This window comes from Vidua chalybeata, chromosome 2, assembly GCF_026979565.1.
Source record: "Vidua chalybeata isolate OUT-0048 chromosome 2, bVidCha1 merged haplotype, whole genome shotgun sequence".
NCBI lineage: Eukaryota > Metazoa > Chordata > Aves > Passeriformes > Viduidae > Vidua > Vidua chalybeata.
In genome coordinates, this window is record NC_071531.1 from 110,273,455 (window position 1) to 110,298,236 (window position 24,782).

The following is a 24,782-nucleotide window of genomic DNA, read 5'->3' on the forward strand; positions in this document are numbered from 1 at the left end:
CCCATCCCGTTAACAAGGTTGAAATTGTTTCTGACCCACTTTTGGGGAAACGAGCCTTCCTGTAATGGATTTTGTGTGCAAGACTTTTTATTAGCCAATTCCCTCCACACACAACTTGAAGTAGAATGAAAATTGGTTTAGAAACCTTAGTATAATCTATTCTGTGCTTCCGCTTAAAGAATTTATTGTTATTTCTTGTGACCTGTAGGAGGAAAATGTAGATAGACCTTGTGTTCTGTGAATCCCTCTTTTAATGCTGTGATACAGCTAGAGACTATATATAAATGTGTAAATGAATGTGTTGGAACTCATTGAGGCAATTCCATTCTTCAAATTCAGTAAATTCTTAAGGTAAAAAAAAAAAAAAGAAAAGGCAAAAAAAAAAAAAAAAAGGAGTTTTAAATGTTTCCATTTCCAGCAATATTTCAAAACAAAATAACAACCACCTATGCATTTCTAAATGAAAATTCTCATTGCTCCTCTCTGCATTTTAAAGCTGTAAAGTTTGGGGTTTTTTTTAACATAATGTGGATTTGTGGCTATTTTAATGATATTAAATGAAGCCTACAAATACACCATAAATTCAAGATGGGGAATGGAGTAGAGAAAGCTTTTTACCATCCTTTTGACTTTTCTTCTGTAGTCAGGAATCCATGTGTCATCACACACCAGAAAAGTTTTTTTCTGACTTTTTAGGAATGTGTTTGCTCAGAGAACGAGTATAGCTTTTCTACCTCATCTTTAATAGCACAGTCACACTAGAAAACTACCTTTTACTTTTTACCTCCATTTGCTATTTTAATACTTTTGGCCAACTCATCTGTAAGTATATGAGGGAGAACAGATAAGAAATTTACTTACTTGTCTAACTTTCTTGTCTGGCTGAGCTAGAAAATGTTGCTTGTAGCAGTGAGGGGGAGTCAGCTTCTCATTGTATAACTGTGTTGGAACAGATGTCGTGAGATGTCGTGACCTATTTCATTAAGTGTCTACGGTTTCTGTAATTTTGGAGCAAAAATTTGATTTAATCTCTCTCTTGCAATAATACCTGTGTTTGCATTTATTCATGCAGAGTGTGCTGCATGGGCTCCAAGGGCTTTCTGCAATCACTGGGTTCGCCATACATTTTGTTCCAATTTATTGCAACAGAGCTTCCCATGTCCAAACAAATGTGATATTGCTTTGGGGAGTGAGTGGGGTTGCTGGTTTTGTTGATTTTTTGTTTGTTTGTTTTTCTTTTCCTTCTTCCCCATGATGCTGGCCTTCTGTATATGAAGCCTGAAGCAAGAGTATTTGTAACATCAGTAGTTAGAGCAGTCAAAAGCAAGTGAGTTTTCTGTATCATTGTACAAGTTCTTAAATATAGACTGGGATGGAACTTTTGGACTTTTCCTTGCCCTTGTACCAGCATCTTAGTGCATTTGATGTGCCTTTTGGAACAGAAGAATCAGATTGCAGCAGCATTATAACATACAGTCCTTTCTTTCACATTTTCATTTGTATCTGAAAAGCAAAATTCTTATGTCTTGCTGCTCTGTGACAAGTTTCATGTTGTTTGGTGTTACATTTGTTTTCTTAATTAAAGCTCCAGGTCTCAGAATTGCTGGGTTATATTTTTTTTCCCAAATGGCACTGCATAAAAAATTGGAAATATTTATGCAAATCAAAAATCATAATTTTAGTGGTTGGTTTTCCTCCTTATTTTCATCCTTTCTTGGAGCAGATTCATTTGCTTTAAAGATTTTTTTTCTTTATAATATTTTTGGATGGACCTGTACTACCTGTTTTAAAGTAAAGTGAATAAAAAGAAAATACTCTTTATGGTCTAGTGCAAGTCTACAAGAACTATATATAAATGGTTCTTACTGAAAATCTAAGGAGGGTCTAGTTTTTTTTTTTTTTTTTTTTATTATTATTCCCCTCTTATCCCAACACAAAGCCATTAAGAGCTATTTTTACAGAGGGCATCTTCTAAGAACCTGTATATGCTGCTAGAAAATTAGGTTTCTATGCATGGGGAATGAGATGCTCTAGCTACAATGAATTTATTATTTTGAAATAATTGCCCAGAAGCAGTGTAAATAATGTTAGAGTCTTTCAGTGAAACAGACTCTGCAATGTTGGCGTGGAGATCATAATAGTTACCTTGTTTATTTTTTTTTTCCGTGAAAACACAGAACCAGAATTATGTTAAACTGAAGCCAACTAATTATTCGTGGTCTTTTAAATATGTAAACTCCCTTTTTGAAATGTTATTGTAAGTTGTTTCTGTAAGTGAACTTAGTGTAATATTTAAGAGAACTCTGGCCAAGTTTTGACTCATCTTTTGTAATCCTACTGCTTTGTTATTCAGCCCCATGCATCTGTTTGCATATAAACACATCTTGTGTGTTTCCTGCACACAAGAAATTACAGCTTTGTGGTTCAGTAATGATTTTCTTTCTTACAAGCTGATATAAGAGAAGTTCTTCCCAGTCCTCATGACCTGGGTTGCACTGATTCAGCTGTCTGCCATCCAGCCTGGGATAGCTGAAACCCAATCATTTCACAGATTCAGTTCAGGGTCTGGCCAGTCTGACAGCTGAAGTGGTACAGCAGCACACAGGCTCAGGGAAGCAGCATTTGGCAAGGGAAATAAGCATCTGGAGGGAAGCAGCAGAGATATTACTGACTCTACTGCCAGTGACAGAGGAAGGTAGATTTACCAATCCAATCTCTCATACAGGAGGAGCATGCTTGACAAAAGGCTCCAAGGCAACTGCTTTCCATGGCTGAAAGTAAATTCTAAGTGGGAGGATGTCTAAATTAGACATGATTTAATTACACGTCAAATTAATTGAGAATATCAACTTTTCTTTTATGCTCCTGGGTTTTTTTAGATGTGGATTATTTTACAGCAAGCAACACTTCTAACTTTTGACTCATGTTGGCATTACTGTGCTGATAAATCCATGTTCATCATTCTGGGAGGATTGCAGAATGGAAAGTCCAACAAATGCTATAAGAAAGATTTATAAGTGCATGTAATAGCCTGTAATTCCATGGGGCTCAGGAGAACTCACTCAGGCTTTTTATACAGTGCATGATAGTAAAAGATGTCTTCACTGCTATCATTCTTTCTGTTCCTTTGATTCTCAGAGTCAAGCAGAAGGAGCAACATCTAAAAGTGAGTAAAACAGCACTTGAAAGCTAGGTTTTTACTAAGGGTTTGGAAAGAATTTGTTATGGATTTTCTGTACCTTCTCAAAGTGGGGGATACATAGCTATTGAAATTAAGATTAAAAAAGCAATATAATGATGTTGCAGAGGACAGTGCAGTTGTCTATTCCACAGCTGCCTGGCCCAAAGGAGAGATATGGAAGATACCCACTGGTGATAGAATTTAACTTGCCTTAGTCATTTAGTTGATATGTTTTTTTTTTTTTCTTGTGGTTCTGTGAAAGAAACTCAGGAAGATTAGTGAAAGTGATGGTTACATTGTGAATTGGGATATAACCCAATGAACCCTTGTAGGACTTGTCCTGTGGCCACTTTGCACTGCCTGTTTTGAAGAGAAAGCACTAAGCACTGTACTACAGTGCTGAAAAGAAGAGTCCAAGTGTGATAGATGCCTCGAGCCTGAGTATTGACTGAGAACAGATTTGAATCATGGGCAAAGTCACCCTTTCTGCTGTTTGATGTGCTCTGTGCTCAGAGGTGTAGAACTTTGTGCACTCTTTTTAAACTGTACAGCTTCATCACAGAAAATCCCCACTACATCATCAGCTCCCCTTTCCAAATAGAACATTTTTCCAAATCTTTATCATCTCGCCTAACTACTCCACAACAAAAGCAGTTTTACTCTGCAATGGCTGCAAATGAGTCTGCCTCTACAAGCACATAGCTGTGTGTGGGGTATAAAATTTGCAGTAGCAATGTGCTTAATAAAGCACATTGTGTTCTAAGCACTTGCTCTTTTGCTTTGTCAGTGTTCATAAACAAGTGCACGGTCTTGAGAATACAGAAATCTTGATACTCAAAACAAAGGCACTTGGTGAATGGGATCAGTTCTCTTGCCTTCCTCTCATATATGGTGTTTCAAGCAGGGATTCTGATAGCTCTGTGGAAGAATGCCAAGAATGAGATGCTTTGTGCAAACTGAAAGGAAAAAAATAGTTGAATGTAAGCAGGCAACAAGATGTAGAAATATGCATGTTGCATTTTCTTCTCTGTAGGTTTAAAAAACTAACAAAGACCAGCTACGGGGAAAAAAAAAAAAAACCAAAAAAAACCACGACTTATTTTACTCAAATATAGGACAGGCTGTGCTTGAAAGTTACTAAAAGTATTATGCTTGTTCTGAAGACCTAAACTCAAGAGCTGTTGTATGTTATGTATTTTCAAAACTTACCTTAAAATTCTTTAGCTCAGAAACTCCCATTTAACTTGCATTACTCCACTTTGAAACACATTAATCCACTGTAATCCTCCCTCATTTCTTCACCTGAGAAATGCACTCTGCTGTCTGGAAAAACTCTTGTTATCTCAATCTGTTCAACAGATGTTAGTCATTGTGTCTCCTCCTCCCCTCTCCTGCCCTCCCCTGATATGCAAATATGGTCTTTGACATTTATATTTCCCTAATGGAGAAATATATTTCCCTGCTTAGGGTAGGTGTTGTAACTGTTTAAAGAAAGATTAATATCTCTATATTAAAGCTAGTATATCAGTTTTATAAATTTTATCAAACATCCTCCTCTGCCATGTAATTTTTCTGGTAAAATTCAGGAGATTCTCTTTTCTAGAAGACAACATTATGTTAGGTAGCAAATAACCTTTATAATAATTCAGTAAATTATAATAGAAAAGGCTTCTACTAAAATATTCTTACAGCCAAGTAAGGAATCTAGTCAACCATTACTGACATTGATTCACTGACCTAGAAAATTAGTTTAATGCACATATCAATTTACTTGCTGATTTCTTACATTTCAGTGGATTTAAAAAAAATATATTATTTTGCAAAACTGTTATTGTTGAGAGCCCTCGTGGATGACATTTTATAAAATTCACTAAAATTTTTATACTAATTAAATTATGGAGTTATTGTAGTTCCTTAGATTAGCCTTTTTTTTTAAGTTGAACTTACCTGTACAGATATGAGGGTATTTATATGGAGCTGATTAATTTGATTCTTTGCCTTTTGAATACAGTTAATTTAACTGTGATTCTCATTCCAGATCTGTAAGGGATTCTTTGTGCAAGAGGACATACCTAAATATGATTTTAAGGAAGACAAAAAACAAAACTCCTAAGAAAGATGCAGTTTTCTAATTGAAAGTAATTGATGAATAAAGTTATTGTGTCAGCCTGTTGGACAGAAATTAGGCTTTTTTGTTTAAAAAAAGTTGAAGGCTTCAGCCCAGATGATACTGAAGCTAATGCTAATACTACTTGTGCAAATTCAGAAGTCACTTCTGAGTTTCTGGTTCTGCCACTGACTTTACATAGGTGCCTCTGTCCTGTCTCTTTTTGTACTTTCTGAGGAGTCATAATTTAATTGTCTCATGTGAGGGGAATAATAAATGCCTATATCTAAAAATATTTTTCATAAATGCATAAAGAAATTTGTTGTGTTTGGGTTTTTTTGTTTTTTTTTTTCTTTTTTTTTTTTGCTGATCCCTATTGTTAAACCAAATTATTACCTTTAAGAGCAGTAAGGGCAACAATTTCAAGCAAATATGATATTTGGGTTGAAGCTTTTTATTCATGGACAACTGGAAATGACAGACTTCATGTTGAATTTTCACAAATAAAAGGGATCCAAAGGTCAAAATAAAAAAAAAAAGAAACACATTCTAGAATAAGAACTTAGAGATTTTGAATAAGAGACTGTTCCTACCACCCACTGCTAAAGTGAGGTCAAGTGATGAAAAAATAAGGTTTCAAAAAGCAGTTTTTGAGGACAGTTAGAGAATTCAGGAATATAATTCCCTTTAAATTGCCATAGAATCATAGAAACACAGAATGGTTTGGGTTCTAAGGGACCTTTAAGTTCATCCAGTTCCAACTCTCTGCCCTGGGCAGGGACACCTTTCACTGTCTCAGGTTGCTCAAAGCCCCACTCAGCCTGGTCTTGAACACTTCCAGGGGCAGGGCATCCACAGCTTCTCTGGGCAACCTCTTCCATATTTTAAATTAAATTTAAAAACATTTAAATTGTTCTTGTCCTAAATCCCCTTAACATTTTCCGTTGTCACACTCTGTACAATCTGTTGGGGGCATGATGCAGAATGCAACTTGCATTTAGGCATTTCTGAATTTATATTGGCAGGGAAATAGAAGACCAACATATGAGTGTACCTTTCTAATTTATATCTGTATATTAACCTAGGGTTAAGGTTCAATAGCACAACAGGGGAAGTTTAGGGAACGTTTTAAAGAACCCAATTTTGTGTTCAGCTACACGTGAGGAGCATGAGATTTGTAAATAACGCTCTTAGAGAGGACTGGGAAAAAAAAAATACAGTCATTATACAGCACCATGCTCAGCGAAGCCACAGCAGCTTTTTCCTGTCTCTGCTGCTACATGGCACACATCCAGATATCTGCTGTACTAACATTTGCTCCTGGGAGGGGATGAAGAAAAAAGGGTCCATAAGGTTTCCATTGGCCTAGACAACTGAAACATCTGCTAGATTCATGAGCAGCTTGCTGGCCTAAGTCAGCAGGGAGAACTGCTGCAGATCAGCACTGCCATATCAATGGATATTTCATAGACCACAGGGAGGAAGAAAGAAAGTCAGGAGAATAAGTGATTTTATTTCTAAGTACACCGAAGCCTAATGCAGTTTTGCATGGAGTGATATCTAAATTGCATAAAATTAGAGCCACATCTACAACTGATCTGCATGCAAGACTCATTAGGGAAACAGGTACTTGAAAGAATAGCAGGATCAAATCCTAATCTTCTAATATCTGCTTATAGGAACAATTCACCTGGTTCCCAGATGAAATTTGGCAAAAAGCAATCACCTGAGAAAACATTCTCTTCACTCAGAAGGTTGCACAGGAAGAAGCCTCCTCTGTCATTCTGAAATACAAATAGTGTTCTTAGAAGGGAAAGGGCCATTCTTTGTTGGGACACACAGCAGAGGGAAAGAGCAAGTGTTGAGGCAACAAGGGGAGAGGGCAGAGTGGAATATATATCCTTTTTTGGTGTAAACTGCCTTTCATTTCCGTAGGTCAAGCCTGGCTTCTGATGCCTAAAAGTGTAGTCTGGCCTAAGTAATTTTGTTGTTTGTAGTTTGGCTCAAAAAGGCTGCTAGAATTGTATAAAGCAGTTATTCTCCAGACAAAGTCCTGGCCTTATTTTATTGTGCAAACCAAGGGAAGGAAAAACAACCCATCAAGTACAAAGTCAGTTTTAAAACTGTTGTTTTATACTTGAACTTTCATGAGCTTGAACAGAGCTGTGATCTCCTCTGCACAAGAAAAAGAGTCAAACATCAAAGAAGGTAGATATCGACAGGATGGGTGAAATCATCAGGAGTGAAAACTTTGTGAATATACAGATGATCACAAGTGGAAAGCACTTTATTAATCATTCTGACTTTTCCTTTGTGAGAATCAGAACTGCTTTCTTCGGGGAACATTCCCAGCTGGCCAGGAATGTGTTTAGGTATTGATCAACACAAGGTCATTAAGGGTAGTGCCTGTTCAGATCAAACTGCATGCACCATATTTCCCACCTTTAAGGCAGCGATTCTTTTGTGTGTTAAAACACAACTCTCCGTAATAGTTTTTATATTTATGAAAGGGATTTTTTAGGAAGTGTGTTTAGCTTGTCCATATTTTGTTCCCTTGACAGAATTCAAAGATCTGACTCCTGTATATTGATCCCCATTTACTGCTAGGATAGTTTTATCAGTACTACTTACAACTACGGAGTATTTCACTGAAAAACACCAGTGATATTGTAATAAGAACAGATAAGTCTGTGATCAAAATCTGTTTTCTCCACCTTTGCTGTTTTCTTCATTTACCTTTGAAGATGGCATGTCATCTGAAGCAAACTGAGAAGTAAAAGTGTTGGAGGGCCAGGTAGCAAAGATTTATTTAGTGTACTGGTGCATTGACAGGTGATTCTTATTCAGATTTGTTTCCAAACCAGGGGTGGTAAGATCAGCGTTTAAATGTGCTATTCTAGTCTAATTAAAATATACTGAAGTAAAAAGAAGTTAAATTCACAGAAACAAGCTGGAGTTTATTAGCAATTTTATTACTGTTCTTTGCTCCCCTCTCCTATATGGGCATATATGTGTCAATATGTACAAGACATGTTTAGTTCTAATTTTTTAACCAGAATAAAACTACTATGTGGGCAAATACTAAGGCAAACCTAGAACAATTTTAATTTTCACTTTTGCTCAGCTGTTCAATAGAGTGAAAAGTTCAGGCTTCCATTTAAACACAGGAGGTTCCATTTGGTGAGCGAGCTCTTGCCATGCATGTTTATAACTAACAATAAGCAGTGCAGTTATGGTGAATTATGGGGGATTTCTGAATGCTTTTTGAGATCACAAACATTCAAACAACAGCACTACTTGGAGCTGATTTGTGTAGCTGCCTCTTCTCTGTCTTTTAACTTCTCTTTGAATGACATTTCAGAAGTTGGTGAAGCAAAGTTAAAAGTGGAAGGATTTTAAACCTTGGTTGTGTTCTGCTCAGATAGAAAAAAAGGTCTGTCAGAGAACAAAGATAAATAGGTATACAATAAGAAAGTCCTTGCCAGGTGGGTTACCTGCATGTTGGACTTCAAATACCAGAATTTGTCTTTAAGGATGAAGGAAGGAGGAAGAGTGTTTTCCTAGAGAGATGCAAATATATTTTCCTTTATAGAACTTAATAGCTGGAAAGCCTAAGAGAGCATTTTTTCCCAATAGATTTAGAATTTTTCAGAAATGAGAGAAAGAAAGTCATGAAAGTGCAGCAAAATGAGGAGGGAAAAGATGAATCAAATCTACTGTTACATTTTTTTCTTTATGTAATTACCTTTCAGTGGAATGTTCGATTTGAAAAATTAAAAACCAAAATATTTTAGTTTTTACTGAAGAAAAATTGTTTTCCTTTAATTCTGTGTGAAAAGTTAATATTTCCAATTATATCAGTCCATCTTTTCTTCTAGCCAAAATTTTCTTAATTACTTTGTAATTTCTAGTAATTTCCATCTTCTTTACACATTACTTATTTTCAATAAAAGTATTATTTTTCAAAATATTTTCCCCCAGCATTAATGTTAAATTATATTTATTCTGAAATTACTCTGGATAATTTGCCCAAAGTATTTCAAAGCAGGATTAAAATAGGGGAGAATTGTGGGAAAAGGTGTGGTTGGCTTTCTGAATAACTGGGAGATTAGCAAAGATATCTTTGGTATATATTACAAATTAGGAATAGAAATATGGTGACAATGAGACCCAGATCCTGAAAGAAATTAAAGTGTCCAATTCCTTACTCTTCTTGTCAGGACTGGATGCTATCCTGCTTTTAGAGAAAAAGGACTTTTCAGTTTGTTAAGGCACAAAGAATTGAGCATAATGCTTTAAAGTGACAAGTGGCACAAAGCTCTAAGCCATATTTACAATTATGAGAATCAGAAAATTCATCAGTTTGTTACAACTTTTGTGGGAAGATGAGGTTCACTTCAATTATGTTTGGATTTGCAACTTCCTCAGGAATTCGAAGTGGTGGAAGAGAATGCCTTTCAATAAATAATAACTGAATAAAATCACTGGATACTGTTCTCCATTGACAAGCAAGTAATACCAAGGTGATAGCCTGAAAAGAGTAAAAAATAGGCACTTAGGCTGGATTCCTAGGAAACAGCACTGTTTATGCCTCCTTTTATTTTTTTTCTTTTTTTTTCCCCTATTCTCTCTCATACTTTTTCCTGTTTATTGTTGTGGAATAATTTTACTTCAATATGTATTTTTTTCCAATTTATATCTGCAATCTCTTTCACTGTAATATAGTCCAAATTAATTCTATTTTGAGTTACCTGTTGGTTTTGAAGCATACACCTGAAACACATGGAGTGAAGGAAGGAAGAAGTGGCTTCTTCCTTTTCTATTTTTGCTGTCAGACATAAATTTCATAGTCTGAAATCAGGGACTGCACTCTCGTCCTTTGCCTTTGCATTATTTTAGTATTGCTGAAACATTTAAAAAGGCTCAGTGACCTTGAATGCACAGTCTGGGGTTAACAGTTAGTCTCTGCATTATTTCTTCTCTCTACTAAACCTGTCATTCTGTAGTAAGTTTCTACAGTATTCTCATTAATTCCAGTGTTCTCTGCAAGAGGTTTTGTTACTGGAGTATGTAACAGTTATTAGAGGACACAATTTTGTTTGGTTGGTTTGGTTTGTTTCTTTTTTTAAATGATGCTTCTTCAGTAAGCAAACAACTTAAACATAAACTGAACAGCATAACTGCATAAACTCAAAAAGTATTTGCAATCCAGATATAGAAGTAAATTACTGCTATTTAAAACAGCAAGTTAAGAAAGGTGAATTCATGCAGTCAAGGACTCTGTGTATCAAATAATGCTCAGGCAAGCTTTTGTTCTTTAAAAATGCTGTGTGAGTGCAGATTAACATTCAGGCACATTGCTGTATTTTTTTTTAGAATAAAGCAAAGCAGGTAGTTGTGCATCAGGTGTTAAACTGTCTTTTTTAATCTGTCATCGATATTTTTACCACAGTCTTAAGGACTGTTCTAAAAAAGAAATTAAAAATAGTAAAGGCAACAACTTGCGTAGTTTCTTCCTTCAGAATTTCCAGGGCATGAACCTTCAATCTGGTTTCCATGCTGACAAAATAGAGAAGCAGATTCGTTCCCATTGCAAAGTCAGAAGAAACCCACAGTTGCACAGTAATGAAGATCTCTGTTTATTCCTGCTGATATGCAGTTCACAATATCATTGCTCTTTAAATTAGGTAAAGACAAGCTAATAACACTTTGTCTCCTTGGAGAGATGTTTGCATTATTTCATATATAAATTAAGTAAGAAAGCCAGGAAAGTGATTCAGTATATTAGATATTTCATCATAATGGGTTTTTTTCCCCCTAATGCTTCAGTTTCTTTACTAAGAAAGAAGGCCAAAATTAATATAGTCTCCCTACACATGCAAGCTGCATGCAAGCTGCTATTTGAAGTAGTAAGCTGCTTTCTCTCACACCCAAATACTTTGTTTTCAGGGCCTGGTCCTGTTAAAATCAACATTAAAAATCAGGCTGTTTTGAAAAATAATTTGCTCAAGTTAGGGCTTTTTTTTTAATTTCCTCTGCTAAGCCTTTGTATTTTTTATGGGTTCTGGTTTTGGCTGACACCATGCTATAGAGGTGTCAAATAAAAAGCCATGGCTTTGTGGTTCCATGCAAGACTGAAAAGGATAAATCTCTGCTATAAAACTTTAGACTCTACTTTTTTCCTCTTACATGCTGATAAGCTTAATTTACCTCACGGGGACACTGGTCAGCCAGGCTCGCAAAAGTAGAACCAATGTGGGAAAACAATGATAATTCACTGCTGTCTGTCTCACCTCTTTTCCAGGCCATCCTCTCTAACTAAAACCATTTCTTTTTGTGCCTTTCTGATACAGAGGGGCAAAGCTTGCTGCCCTGATACTGTGAACTGCTCTTAATTTGTGACATAACTGTTTACTTTACAAAAAAAGACCTTTGCAGAAACAAAACTAAAGTGAAAATTATGTTTTCTTAGTGCTTACAGCCACCTAGTCACATTTATAATTAGCCTGATAAATTGATTAGAATGTATCACCTAAGCATTAAGTGGGAGTGTTAAACTCATTAAAGAGCTCTCATTGTAAAGTAAAAAAAAAAAAAAAAAAAAAGCTACAAAACCAAGCAAAAAAACTAACCCAAGTATAAACAAAAAACATGAGGTAAACTCACATGATGAATGTTTACAGATTGGGCCAAATGATAATTATTCTACATAGACTTGTTTCATGCCAAGATAAAAAATCAGTGTTAAATGTAAAAGCAGTTTAGCCATGATTTCTGGGTGGGAAGAATGAAAAAAAAAAAAAAAAAAAAAAAAAAAAAAAAAAAAAAAAAGCAGCCTTTCTTGACAGGAAACAGCTTGTGGCTAATGAGATACGAGTACTGGTCCTCCACAAAGCATTGCAGAAACAACCTGTGGTAGAATATACTTAACCATAGCTCTGTCTAGTCCAAAAAGTTGAAATAATGTTGCTAACAAAGCTTCTAAAATGAGCAGAGGGGCTGGGATACAACATGATGACACTGAGGCCTTGACACAGCCTCTTTTCTGCAGTAGTATCACTGCTGTTGTAATTTACCTTTGCATAACCGTGTAGTTTTTCCTTTTCAGATGCAAGGGAATTATTAATGTGGGCTGTCAGTATTTTTTTTTTTTTAACACTTCATTACTGTATTCCATACAGGCATTAAATTTTTTTGTCCTCCCTCTAGATTTGATTTTGGAACAGAATGTAATTTTACAGACTGTAGTGGATATATGTATATTTATGTGTTTGATTGACTTGACCTGCTGGTGGAGGTTAGCAATGTCATTCATTCCCAGCCATTTGCTGGCAGGATAGAAAGAAAGCTGGATGGGCAGCCCTGTCTTTAGGATGGTCAGCATCACTGTCATATTCATTAGCTCAATTATACCTGTCAATCACCTCAGTTAATAGTAAAGTAGGAAATAAATTCTACTGAACTTACCTAAAAAGCTGTGTTCAGTGCAGTGAAGAGAACTGGAAGGGTGTCTGAGGAAAAATACCAGCCCCATGGTGAACCTTCAGCCACACCTGGGTCTGACCACGGGGCCAAAGGACACTTTTAGTTAAGTGTGCAAACAGTAATACTAAAAACTGGCAGAGAAGTGGCATCACCTTTGTATTTCTGCCTTCTGTGACTGCTGCAGGGGGGCTTCCACGTCTGGGCTGCACACTTCAGAAAGGAGAGGACACATGGAGGAGGGCACAGAGAAGAGGCACAGACTAATTAAAGGATTAGAAAAATGAGATTTCTGCAGAAAGACTTAAGAGCTCAAGTTATTTAGATTATCAAAACGAAGGTTAATGGGTGATATGATCATAGTCTCTAAGTATCTGCAAGAGAAATTTGATAAGAGAGGGCTCTTCAGAGCAGTGAAAAAGATGCAAGAGCCAGTGGAAGCTGGGTGCTACAGCAAGACAAATTCAGAGCAGAAGTAGATTTTGTGGTTTTGTTTGAACAATGATGGCTTTTACTCTCTGAAAAAAAGTTACTGAAGGGGCCACTAAATTTTCCATTACTGGACTTGTTAAGTCAAGATGGAATGCTTTTGTTAGGGGACGTTAACAGAAACAAGGCCTCTCCCACAAAATATTGTCAGATCCTCAAGAACCAGGAGGGGACTCTAGTAGCATAAACCACTTTGACACTTTTACTGCAGTAAAAGGGCAGGATGTTGATGCTTTCTTTAGTGTTCACCTGTTTCCTATAGGGCTTTACAACCTTCTCCTCTCCTTCCAGCCCTACTTCAGTGTCTCAAGATAGATGCAAATAATAAAGTAAATCTCATAAATTTTTCTTTGTCTTAGTTTTTCCATCACTTGCTAATATTTTTTGTCTTCCTTAAGAGGAGTGCAGTATCCATTCATTTGGACTTGCTTTATATAGTTTTCTCTGTCCTGCAAAGGCTCCCTCCTTTCTATTCAGGCTATTTTCCATATTAGATGTTTTCTCATTTTCTCTGTACCTCTTTCTCCAGTCCAGTCTTCCCATGAAGCTCTGTGCACCTTCTCCAGAACCATAAAGATTCTCTGCTGGCAAGAGATAAGACAAACATTTTGGTCTTATTTTTATATTCTAAATTACTTCTTGTTTCCAAATCATCAGCAGTCACTAGGTTGGTCAGAAAAAAGAAAATTCTTCTGACCTATTCATGTTATGGCACCTATAGTTTCCATTTGTATGGTTGATCAGAATAGTTTGCTTCTTGACCAGAGATGAGTCTGTGACTCGGCAGTGGTTAACAAATGATAGAGTGCACATACACTGACACCTTCATGATAAGAGCTGTAATATCAGACAGAGAATGCAGGATAATTATGGGGAGATCTCCTAATCTGTGTTAATAGGGTCCTGAATCATTACAGCAGGTTCTTTATTAAACTACCTCCCATTCCAATTCTTAATGTAAGTGACAGATTTCACTGTGCTAATCTCTGGCCCTAGGTTCTGTTTAATGTTTCTTCTAGGCAAAAAGTGTTTTAGCCCACATAGCCTCCTATTCACAGCTCATACTTTAGAAGGTGATTTCCTTGGTAAGTTGACTGCAATTTAGTGGAAGTAATAACAGGCTGTGTGCATTTTTCTGGATTTAAAAAATTCTAATTTAAATGATAAGCAATTTGTGCAATATCTTGAAGTTCCTTGACACATTGAAATTGAAAGAGGAGAAATGGAAGGAAATTACAAATATTTTCTGGGTTTTTTTCCATCCTTGTTTATGATTTTTCTCTCATCATATATTTCTCAATGTGTGGTTTTCAAGAAGCAGGGTTTGATTAATGAAGTGTCAGATACAGAGAATGTCATGAGAATTTTGGCATTTATTATTTGCAGCATTTAAATTAGCTATGGTATTTTTAGTATTCCTAATTTTTTTTTTTTACCAATATCTGTTATCCTGTTGATAGTAAATACCCACTTAGAGTAAATATCAGTACATGGTAAATCTTGATCTTTAGACAGCTGTGGTTGATATCATTACAAAAATTATACCAGTTATTCAGATCTACATTTTGATGGAAATACTTTATTTATTTCACTGATGTGGGTGATTTTGTTCCATGTCTGAGGCCATCGGGATCATTTTACATAGGGAAATCAAAATCTGGCTAGAATTCTGTTTTGTGCAATATCAGTAGGTCAAATATAAGTTCAGTTGTTAATCTTTTATTTAGTACTTCTTTACTCTGGTCATCTGCAAACCTGTATCCTAGATAATAGATTTTCATATTATCATGCTTTTGTATAGAAGACAGGCCTCAGTTTAACTTAGCTGAGAACAAGTCTGATGAGAGCCACTAAAACAGGATATTTCTCTGAAGGTTTTATGCTGGGTTTATGATTTTGTATTGTATCATCAATGGTTATTGTATATATTATGGGCTTGTGACACATCTATGAGCTTGTTCCCTCCTGTAAGACTGTAGAGAGGTTTTTAATTTCTGACACATCCCACTTGAGTGTCAATCTTGGCATTACACTTCTTATGCAAGCATCTCTACCTACTCTTCAGTGTTTCTTTTAATAGAACCTCTATAAAAGCAGTAGAAGAAAGAAGCATATATTTCATATGGAGTATTAGGTTGTCTTTCTTTTGCATTGTACCCTTAAATAAATAATATATCTCCTAGATAACAATCATATGTTCAATGAAGTGTCTTGCTTATCATTGAAGAGTTTTTTCTTTCCCCACACATGTTAAAATCTACTTCCATGGGTTTTTTTTGTGCTCCCTTCTTGCAGTCATTTTTGTCAGAATGTGTTGTGCTGTTTGACAAGGGGTGTGCTATAACACTACATAAACACTTTAGTCTAACTATGCCATTGGAAATGCTTGTGATTCAAGAACCTGACTGATACTGCTCCTGTATTGTGTAGAGGCATTTGGAAAACTTCCCAGTGACTTTTCAGCAAGCACTTAATGTGATTGATAATGCTTTGGGATAGAATCACAGATGTGAAAGAGACCTACTACATCACCTCTTCCATTTTCATATGAGTTCAGGTCATATTCCCCCAACAGAGCATGCAGCAAGTGTTAGATTCACACTACATTTGCTCTCCAACAACTTTGCAAACCTGATAGAGAAAGCAACATCCTGAGAGGCCTTTAAAATGTATAGAAAAGAAACAGGGAGTCAAGGTCGACCCATCCTTCTCTGTTAAAAACTCTCTGGATTTTTATGTTATGCTCTCAGTGATGTTTTCAACAATGATTTAACTGTATTGCCTGCACTGAGTTGTCTTTGGTATGTCTGAGGAGACAAAAATGCTGAGTATTTCATTGGAACTAAATAATATGACTCATGGAGGGGGAAAAAGAGGGGGGGGGACTCTTATTTCTAAATCCATCCAGCTGTTTCTCGGATACAGAGAATATATTGTAAATGCAGTTTTAAAAAAATTATTGTACTACCTTTCTTTGGTCAGACTAGATCACATTGAATTCCGGGTCTATCATCTGTGGGAAGCTGCTGCAATAAATTCAATCCTGCAACTTAAATATTGTCTTTTTTTTTTTCTCTTGTTCTCTTCCTTTCTGCATCCCTTCCCTCCCTCCTCAGGCAGCCAAGGGCAGTTCCCACTCACACAGAACGTCACAGTTGTTGAAGGTGGAACAGCAAATTTGACCTGCAGGGTCGATCAAAATGATAACACCTCCCTCCAGTGGTCAAATCCAGCTCAACAGACACTGTACTTCGATGACAAGAAAGGTAAATTGTTTCCTGAACTCATGCTTCTGCACTGTTTTTTTATAAGAAAGAAATGCTTAAAACCATTTCTCTTTAATACTCTGATATGAATGTATTTCCCATATATCCTAGGAATAGATGTCTTCCATTATAATGATTATGTGATTTTTAATTTTTTTTTTCTGGGCTTCACTGAAATACTCTCTTGCACATTATATTATATTTAAATTATTAAAGAAAAGGAATAGGATTTGAAAGGCTTATTTTAAGATAATGTGCATTGAAAGGTTTATTTTAAGATAATTTTACATTGTTGAAAATTACATTGAAAGAGCATTTATGAGTGGCAAGAGAAGTGCTAGCCCATAAAACTTGTGACTTGTTTTTATTAGTGTGTATGCATAAATGTATATTCTATATGTTTTTACATTTATGTATATAATCCTACTGTTTGCCACTAGTGTACAGCAGTCTGGTTGTTGGTGCAATGCACAGTTGCTGTGGTAGCTGTTCTTAACAGCTAAGAAAAATGCTTGGATTTTGTGTCCAGATGTTTCCAATGTTTCCATGCACAGATTTTTTTACATTTTAGTTAAATTAGTGAAGAACAAAAGACCAGAAACATCCATTCCTTACAAAAATAAGGACATTATTTTGAAGTGCTATATATTTGTAGACATTGAATTGAAGGGAAAAAGCTTTGCATTTTACATAATAGAGCATTCATGTAAAGATTGCAGTAGATTCTGTAAAGAAATTAAAGTTAGGAGTAATAAATTCATCACTTGGCTTTAAAAAACATAGAAGCTTTGGTGCTGATTTCAGTGGTACAAAAGTTCAACAGTTAATTCTGGTGCTTGAATTTATTTTGAAAGGTGCTACATACTCTAGAACATATTTTAACAAGTGCAGTTATTACTCTGCTCAAAATTAAAGAACTGCTGTCCAAATGCTTTGCTGAATGATTACAAGAGTTTAAAACACCTTGTAGGACTGAAAACACTTTGTGGATCTGTGCACTTCAATAAAAGAGAATCTAAAACCTTTCATTTTATACCTGCAGAAGCTGTAATCAAAATATGTGTTTTTTTTACTATTAATATAATAGCTGAATAGAATCTCTTGATGGTGTTGAAGTGGTTCCTTTCTCTTTTATCTAATTTCCTGTAGCGTGTAATCATTTGATTTGCAATTTCTTTGAAATCATAAGTACCTTTTGAATGTAGGATTGAAGATGAGAGCAAACTTTCCAGCTGTAAGTCCTGTGCTGTCACCTTTGCCCGCATGCACCCCTTCATTTTAGCTGTAATCATTAGTGATTTGGGGTGGGTAGGTAACGTCTGCAAAACTAAAAGCAGAGACACCTTTCTGTTGATAGGGCACATCAATACTCAGAAAATCTATATCTTTTATAAAATAAGTGACATTTTAAAGCATGCTGAGAAAGACATGTGAGGACTGCAAATACATTAATTTGAGCATTGTAGCCATTTTGGTGTGAATTGAATTTTCTGTGTGCTTTAGCAAAATCTCTACTTTTACAACAAATAATTGAAGTTTGTATTAGTTTTGAATATAATGAATTAAACCAACAGAATTTGAATGGCATGCAGAGTAGTAAGTACTAGAAGCAATTTATGTTACCCACAGGAAATGTGCAGAGCTCAAGTGTGTGAATTTAAGGGACCACAGTCTTTATTGAACTTTTAGCTTGTCCCAAGACTTGAAGGAATATTTGATGATTAATTTTATGGGGGAATTAACTCTGCATCTATTACACATGGAAATGCCTTCATGTGGTGAAGAAAAACTTCAGATCCTTTAGTTGGGGATATTAAGTCTTATGTCAGCAGCGGTGTGCACTCTGTGTGATATTTCCAGTCTCAAGTATACTGAGGGGTGAGCAGTACATCCAATTCCTGCATGGAAAACATTCTGCCACTCCTGAAAGTGAAGTTACAGCTTTCACTGGCAATTTTTCCTGTTTGTATATGTATGGGTTCCTATAAGTAAGAAAGATATTTCCTTCACACGCTTTTGATGGTTACATTATTGAGCCAAAATGGAGAGAGATATTTATTAGTGGTTTTGTCAGGAAATGATGGCAAGTGAAACTGTAAAGGCTTCCCCATTTTTTCTTTCTTCATTTCCCACTTCTCCCAGCCAGGCATACCATTTGGCAATAAAAAAGCAGCTTTCTACTTGAACCAGTCATTGCATTTAATTTATTGCCAGCAGTGCCTCTGCCAGAGTCTATTCAAACCTGTTAGCCAAAACCAACCTCCAGGTCTTACTTGTCCTTTCAACACCATGAACATTGCTTTTTAATAGCTGTGTTTCTCAAACCCTGAAAATTAATGGAAGCTTGAATAACTATAGAGTTATATGCTGTGTGGAAAACAGAAGCTTAGACAAGCAGCATCACCAGCAGCCTTTATATGCATCAGAGCTGAGTAACTCTGAGTGTTGCCATGTTCAGAAATAAATCAAATTTGCTTACTTTGAACTATACTTCCCCTTAATAGGTTATTTTCTATTTATATGACTGGCACACATAGGAGTGAGAGTGTATTTCTTTCGTGTCTGTAAGTATAAAACAACTCCAAGAAACCTTTTTTTTTTTTTTGATAGCTATATATTTTAATAATTATGAAAGAGTCAAATAGTAAAATGAAAAAATGCATGTAAGTGTCAAAAGAGGGTTGAGAGTCCAGCAGAATATGAAGGAGGTGAAAGCTGCCAGTATATATAATAATTAAGGTTAGAAAAGGCCTTTAAGATCTCATCAAGTCCAACCATAGACCTTAGTGCCACCACTATATGGCAGAACAGGTGCCAAAAATAGAGGAAATTCTCCATGCAGTGAAAAGCTCTCCCTTGCTGGATTGTCCTTGGCAAGATCCCTTCCATGCTCGTGCTCCTTTCTCAAGCAAGTTGGTTCCTCTGTCTTGCAAAGCTGTTTTCTGACCAAAATAGAACTTCTGGTGGAAAAGGAAAGAAGAGTCAGTAACCTGGAAGAAATGTGCCCTTCAAATTCCTCTGCCTTTCCACAAGGGGTTAACTATTAGTCTCCAGTGTATTAAAAATGGATGACACATATATTATGAAAATCACACTCATGTAATTTTGCATTCTTCTGAACAGTAATGCAATCATTGACATTGAAGTTAGGAGTCATTCTTCCTTTTCTGTTCTAGATATTCTAAAGTACAGAAGTGCAATGAGCCAGACACACTAATACCAAAACCACATTATTAAAATTACTCTTCTGCTTCCCCTCACATACTGCTTTGGCCACCTCTTTCTAAGAGGTTTTTTTTTTTGGTTTTTTTTTGTTTTTTTTTTTCTCAGTTGGGAGGATTGTGTGGCTGGTAACAAATAACTTCCACCCCCAACCTTCACATCAAATTAATATTTATTTATTATTTATGAAGGAAACAAGAACTATTTTTAACTTGGGACATTTCTGGCACTTGGTCTATACAGCCTTAAAATGATATAGACAAAAAATCAGGCAAGCCTCGTTACAGAAAAGGCAACACTGAATTTAGTGAATGTGAAATTACAGTTCAGAGGTTGTTTCCAGGTCTTCATCACTTGCAGTACATCTACTTTGTTTTCATTGTAAATTTAGGCCTAAAATGTGTTTGACTCATTGTGGTGATTGGAATAGGGAGGATAAAGAAATCCTATTTTCCTACAGGAAATTAAGTTACAGCTTTTTTTTATTATCTTACAAAGGTGAAACTGTTGCTTCCCTCCAACTCTTTCTTTGACATTAAAATATATTAAGATCTGAAATAACTTTGTCTTCATTATTATTCTAACACAGAGTAGCTAAAATATATGAAAATAGAAATGTTTGGTCTGGTGGACTTGATCTCACTGATGATCTGTCTGTCTCCTTGCTGTCCTTTTTGGTACTTCTGTCTTTTTCTGGTTCCTCTACCTCAGAGATTCAAGGGCATTGTGTATCAATTATATTTTGAATTCTTTCTCTTTCATTGAAAACATCAAATCTTTACCAGACAGTAAAAAATACTGTACTGAATAAGTGGATACATGCTTCTAAATGTTAATAAGCTTAACAACCTTACCTTGGTCTCTGACCCCCTACTCCCCCAAGAGAATTTTAAAGATTGTGTTTTCCCAAAAAATAGGAATTCACAACTCACCCTAAGGAAGTCCAGATTCTCTGGAAATAAATGCAAATCGCGTGCTGCACTTGAAATGAGTCTTTCCCTGCACAATTTTCAATTAAAATGAATAATTGCCATAGAAACCTCCGTATCACTTTATGCACCCAAGTACCTATAATTGCATAGCTGCCTTTGGAAGAAGCACAATGTGCAACAGTGTAGAACTGGCAGATATTATTTTAAATTAATATAGGTTATTTTAGTTTATCTTCACTGGTGTCACTTCTTAAGGATTTTGAGAGGGCAATAAATGCAGAGAGACATAAATATGAATGCAGAGCTATAAGAAAAAGGCCATAGCATGGAAACACAGAGATATTTGATAAAGAGAAGACTGAAAAGAACCTTTATGCAACTTACTATAGCAGCCATCTTCTCATGTTCCCATTCAGTAGGGAATATAGATAAATGTGTAGCAGGATATTGAGTTGTAAAGGAGGAGTGTACAACTGAACAATGGCTGTTGATATCAAAGGTGTTTAATCTCCTCAATATAAAAATGTGTAATCGGACTATCAAAAGGAAGAGAATCTTTACCTGGTGTGTACAGACCTCACAGTTTTGCTCAGTCAGGCAAGTGCACGTGTAAAATACTTGCTTTCCACCTTAACAGGGAAGTCTTCAGGTCTCTTGATAGTGAAACAAGGGTGTGTTGACATTGACCATGATAAGTTTGCCACAAACTGACACAGATTTTGATGAGACATGTGCCTGATGCTAATCATAGGTGGGGACATGTCCCCTGTGCTTTCATCAAGTAGTGGCACTTTCATGTCATGCTGAAAAATTAGAAAGGATATTCCAGCCTCAGAATTATTCATCTCTCAGCAGCAGAATATGTTTCTTTAGATGACCTTTGATTTTCCACGTGTAAGAGTGCTTGGCATTTACGTAGCTCCCTATCATCTCGATACCTTTCTGAGATAGTGGTGCACTAGGCAAGGGTTGTGAGAGGCCACTGATTTTGTAAAGCCCTCGAGAGCTTCCCTGATAGGCACAGTGCCTCAGGTGATCTTGGGAACATGTTTGGGTACAGCAGCAACCCGTGAGGTTCAGCATTTGCTCCCTCTCAGGGGTGGCTATACTGTGTTGGAACTTGCCTGTGGGTTAGGCCACGTCTCTATTCAAACCATCGTGGCTGTTGGGATGTGCTATCAGCTCCATAAAAACAACTCCTAACATTTTTCTTTCTCAGTAGAAAGATATTTAGAGGGAGATGGAAATTCACTGTGTACAGTGAATGGGATTTTAATTCCAGTGTCATGTGTGTCACTTTAGAACGATTCATTAGTGCAGACAATTGTTTTTACTGTAACACTAAAATGGTGATTGAACTGCCACCCAAAAGGCTGGTCCTCTCAGGTATGAAAATCCAGTCTTTTTGATGTTATAGATACTGAACTCCATCCTAGACAGCTGTATTTATTCTTTGACTTGTTTTGTGGCAGCCAGGCTCCAGCTATTGAATTTAAGTATAAACCAAATCTATGCCATTCTCTGGTGATTCAGCCTCAGATTCTAATCTGCATAAACAAGCAGAAGTACTTGTGAATTACAAAAATAATTTCAGGATATTTCTGACTGGGGAGAAATCGTGAACTTACCTCTTGTAGACATTTAATGATTCTAGTAAGCAGTTGAATTTAAGATGTAAGTGAGTGTGTAGACAAAAGGAATAGGCTTGTATAGAACATGAGTCAGAGAAGCAAAGAAAATAATGCTTCTTTTTGCAGTAGAAAGGAAAGTAGAACATAGATGGTTTAAATTAGTTATGCAAGACAGGGAAGCAGACAGGCTGTATTGTTGGGAGGATGGAGAGCATTAGCATTTAGGCAATGTGAAATTGAGTAGCAATGATGAATGGACTTAAGTCTCCACCTTCACATGCTCTGTTTCCTGTTACATAATTGAGTGGAGATGGTATCAGACAGGAGATGATGACCAAGCTTAACCCCATCCTAGGGTACACATATAAATTAGATTCACTGTTACTTAGAGTTTAATAGACTCTTTCAAGGAGAGAATACCTTGTAGTCAACCTAAAGCAATGGGAAAAATGCAAGAAAACTATACAGATAATTATTGAAGGATTATTTTACAGCCAGATAAGTTTGGGAGAAGTTAGTGAAGAGGAACAGGATTTTATCTTCTTTTTTTCTCCCTGACCTGAATAGCAATAGTCTGCAAATGCTTTATAATATTTCGGAAATTTCTAGCACTTAAGAAAAAAAAAAAGTATTCAGTAGAAATACAATTTTCACAATGAACTTTCCATAAAAATCTTTTAGAGTAGTCATTCCAAGATATGTAGTTGAGAACATCTTTTCCTGTCGGTCAGATCTGTTGATTTCACAGCTATGCCAGACAAATATCAGTAGGCAGCTCTTATCTTTCCCTGCGACCCACAGTATGACATATAGGAACAGATAACCTGGGTTAAGTTGTTCAGCTGCAATTTTCTTTCTTACCAATGGGTTCTTGCTCTCACTCACTCTTCTTCAAGGGGGTAGGGGAGAGAATCAGAAGGGCAAAACCAAGAAAAACTTACAGATCAAGGTTAAGAGAGTTTAATAAGAGAAGGAAATAAGAATAAAAATTTCCAAGTAATGGAAAGGCAGTCACTCATGCCATCCCACCAGCAGTGTGATGCACCAGTCGCTCTCCAAGTAATCCCTACTTAGGGAAAACAACTCCCAAGTTTTTTATTGCTGTATTTATGGACTATTCTATGGTCAGATTGGATCAGCAGTCTTGGCTGTGTACCTTCCCAACCTCTTGGCCACCTCCACTGTGGGTGCAGAGTGAGAAACAGAGAAGGCCTGGACACTACTCAGTGATATTCAGTGCACTGATCTGGTTTCCACACTGTTTTGGTCATGAACCCAAAGCACAGCACCATACATGTTGCTATGAAGAAAATTAATTCCATCCCTACCAAACCCAGCACAGCTTCCCTCTGGGTCATGGATAGTAAACAAGCTTAAATCATTTTGGTTGGTAGTTCCTTATTGCTCTGGGGAAAGAAAGAAAGAAGCTGTCTTAGAGCTTTTGAGATCAAGTGTCTCACTTTATCCTTAAACCCCATGGTTTCAAAATAGGTTGCCACTTTTGAAACCTGGAATGTTTGTGTTCATGCATCTTAAAAAAGATAACATGATAAAAGGGACCAGGATTCTGTTAAAATGTCTTGACAGCTATTGTCTGCATGAATATGAAAATTACATTTTAAAAATGTATTACAATGCATTAGAATATTATTTCATTGCAATAAATTAGTAGAACTACTCCCACTTACAGCATTTATTTTTCCATTTCTTAGCAGAATTAAAGGAGTAAATGGCCCTATTGTAGAGATGGTTAGAAAGTGTAGGAGTTTGCATTATATTGTGCTGAAGTGTGGGTATGTGCAGAAATTGAGTTTACCAGCACTCAAGCTAAATGGAGAATGAAGCTGATACATTGTTATATGATGAATTGAAGCAGTAGTTGTGATGACACTGCTAAGATTACTCTGTAATGAAGTTTCATGATACTCAGGCTGCTGGCTATTTTTGTTTTAAATGGCAAAGAATATTTTATGAGTGAGAATTCCTTTTTTTTGGGGGTGGGGGCAAAGTTGAGGTGCAAGGAGAAATTTCTTACATCTGCACTCTCTGCACTTGTTGTTTACATGGATGAGCCAAGCTTCCTGGGATTTCTGAAGAAAATGGACCTGTTACATTAAATTCTGAACTTGTTGGGGTTTTTTCAGACAAATCTTAGAGCAAATGATAGTGAGGAACAATTTGAGTGCAGGGAAGGGCAAGCGGGACAATACACTTGAAATGATAAGTGGTAGATCCCAGAGCAGTGGAGCTCAGCATTGTACATCATAGGAAACGTGAAGGTAGGCAGAAAAAAGACATTTTGTTTTTAATCAGGAACACAGCGAGGAGTGTTCCTTAGGGAAGGTGAAGGTTATTTTTTTGGAGAAACTATGTGACAGGCAAGAATGCTGATTGTTATATCACAGTGTATTCAGTACAGCGGAGTCATAGGAATAAGAGGGTCACCAGACAGACCAGAACCTGAATGTTTTG

The 24,782-nt window shown here is 36.3% G+C and overlaps 1 protein-coding gene across 3 annotated transcripts in view; it reads left to right on the forward strand.

Annotated features, from left to right (window-relative positions):
- The window catches only part of CADM2 (cell adhesion molecule 2), a 571,525-nt gene that overhangs the window by 386,027 nt on the left and 160,716 nt on the right, over positions 1 to 24,782 (forward strand). For all 3 annotated transcript variants that reach the window (XM_053934157.1, XM_053934159.1, XM_053934158.1), the window contains one exon: positions 16,376 to 16,525. In XM_053934157.1, coding sequence (XP_053790132.1) covers positions 16,376 to 16,525 — 150 coding nt within the window. The remainder of the gene's footprint in view (positions 1 to 16,375; positions 16,526 to 24,782) is intronic.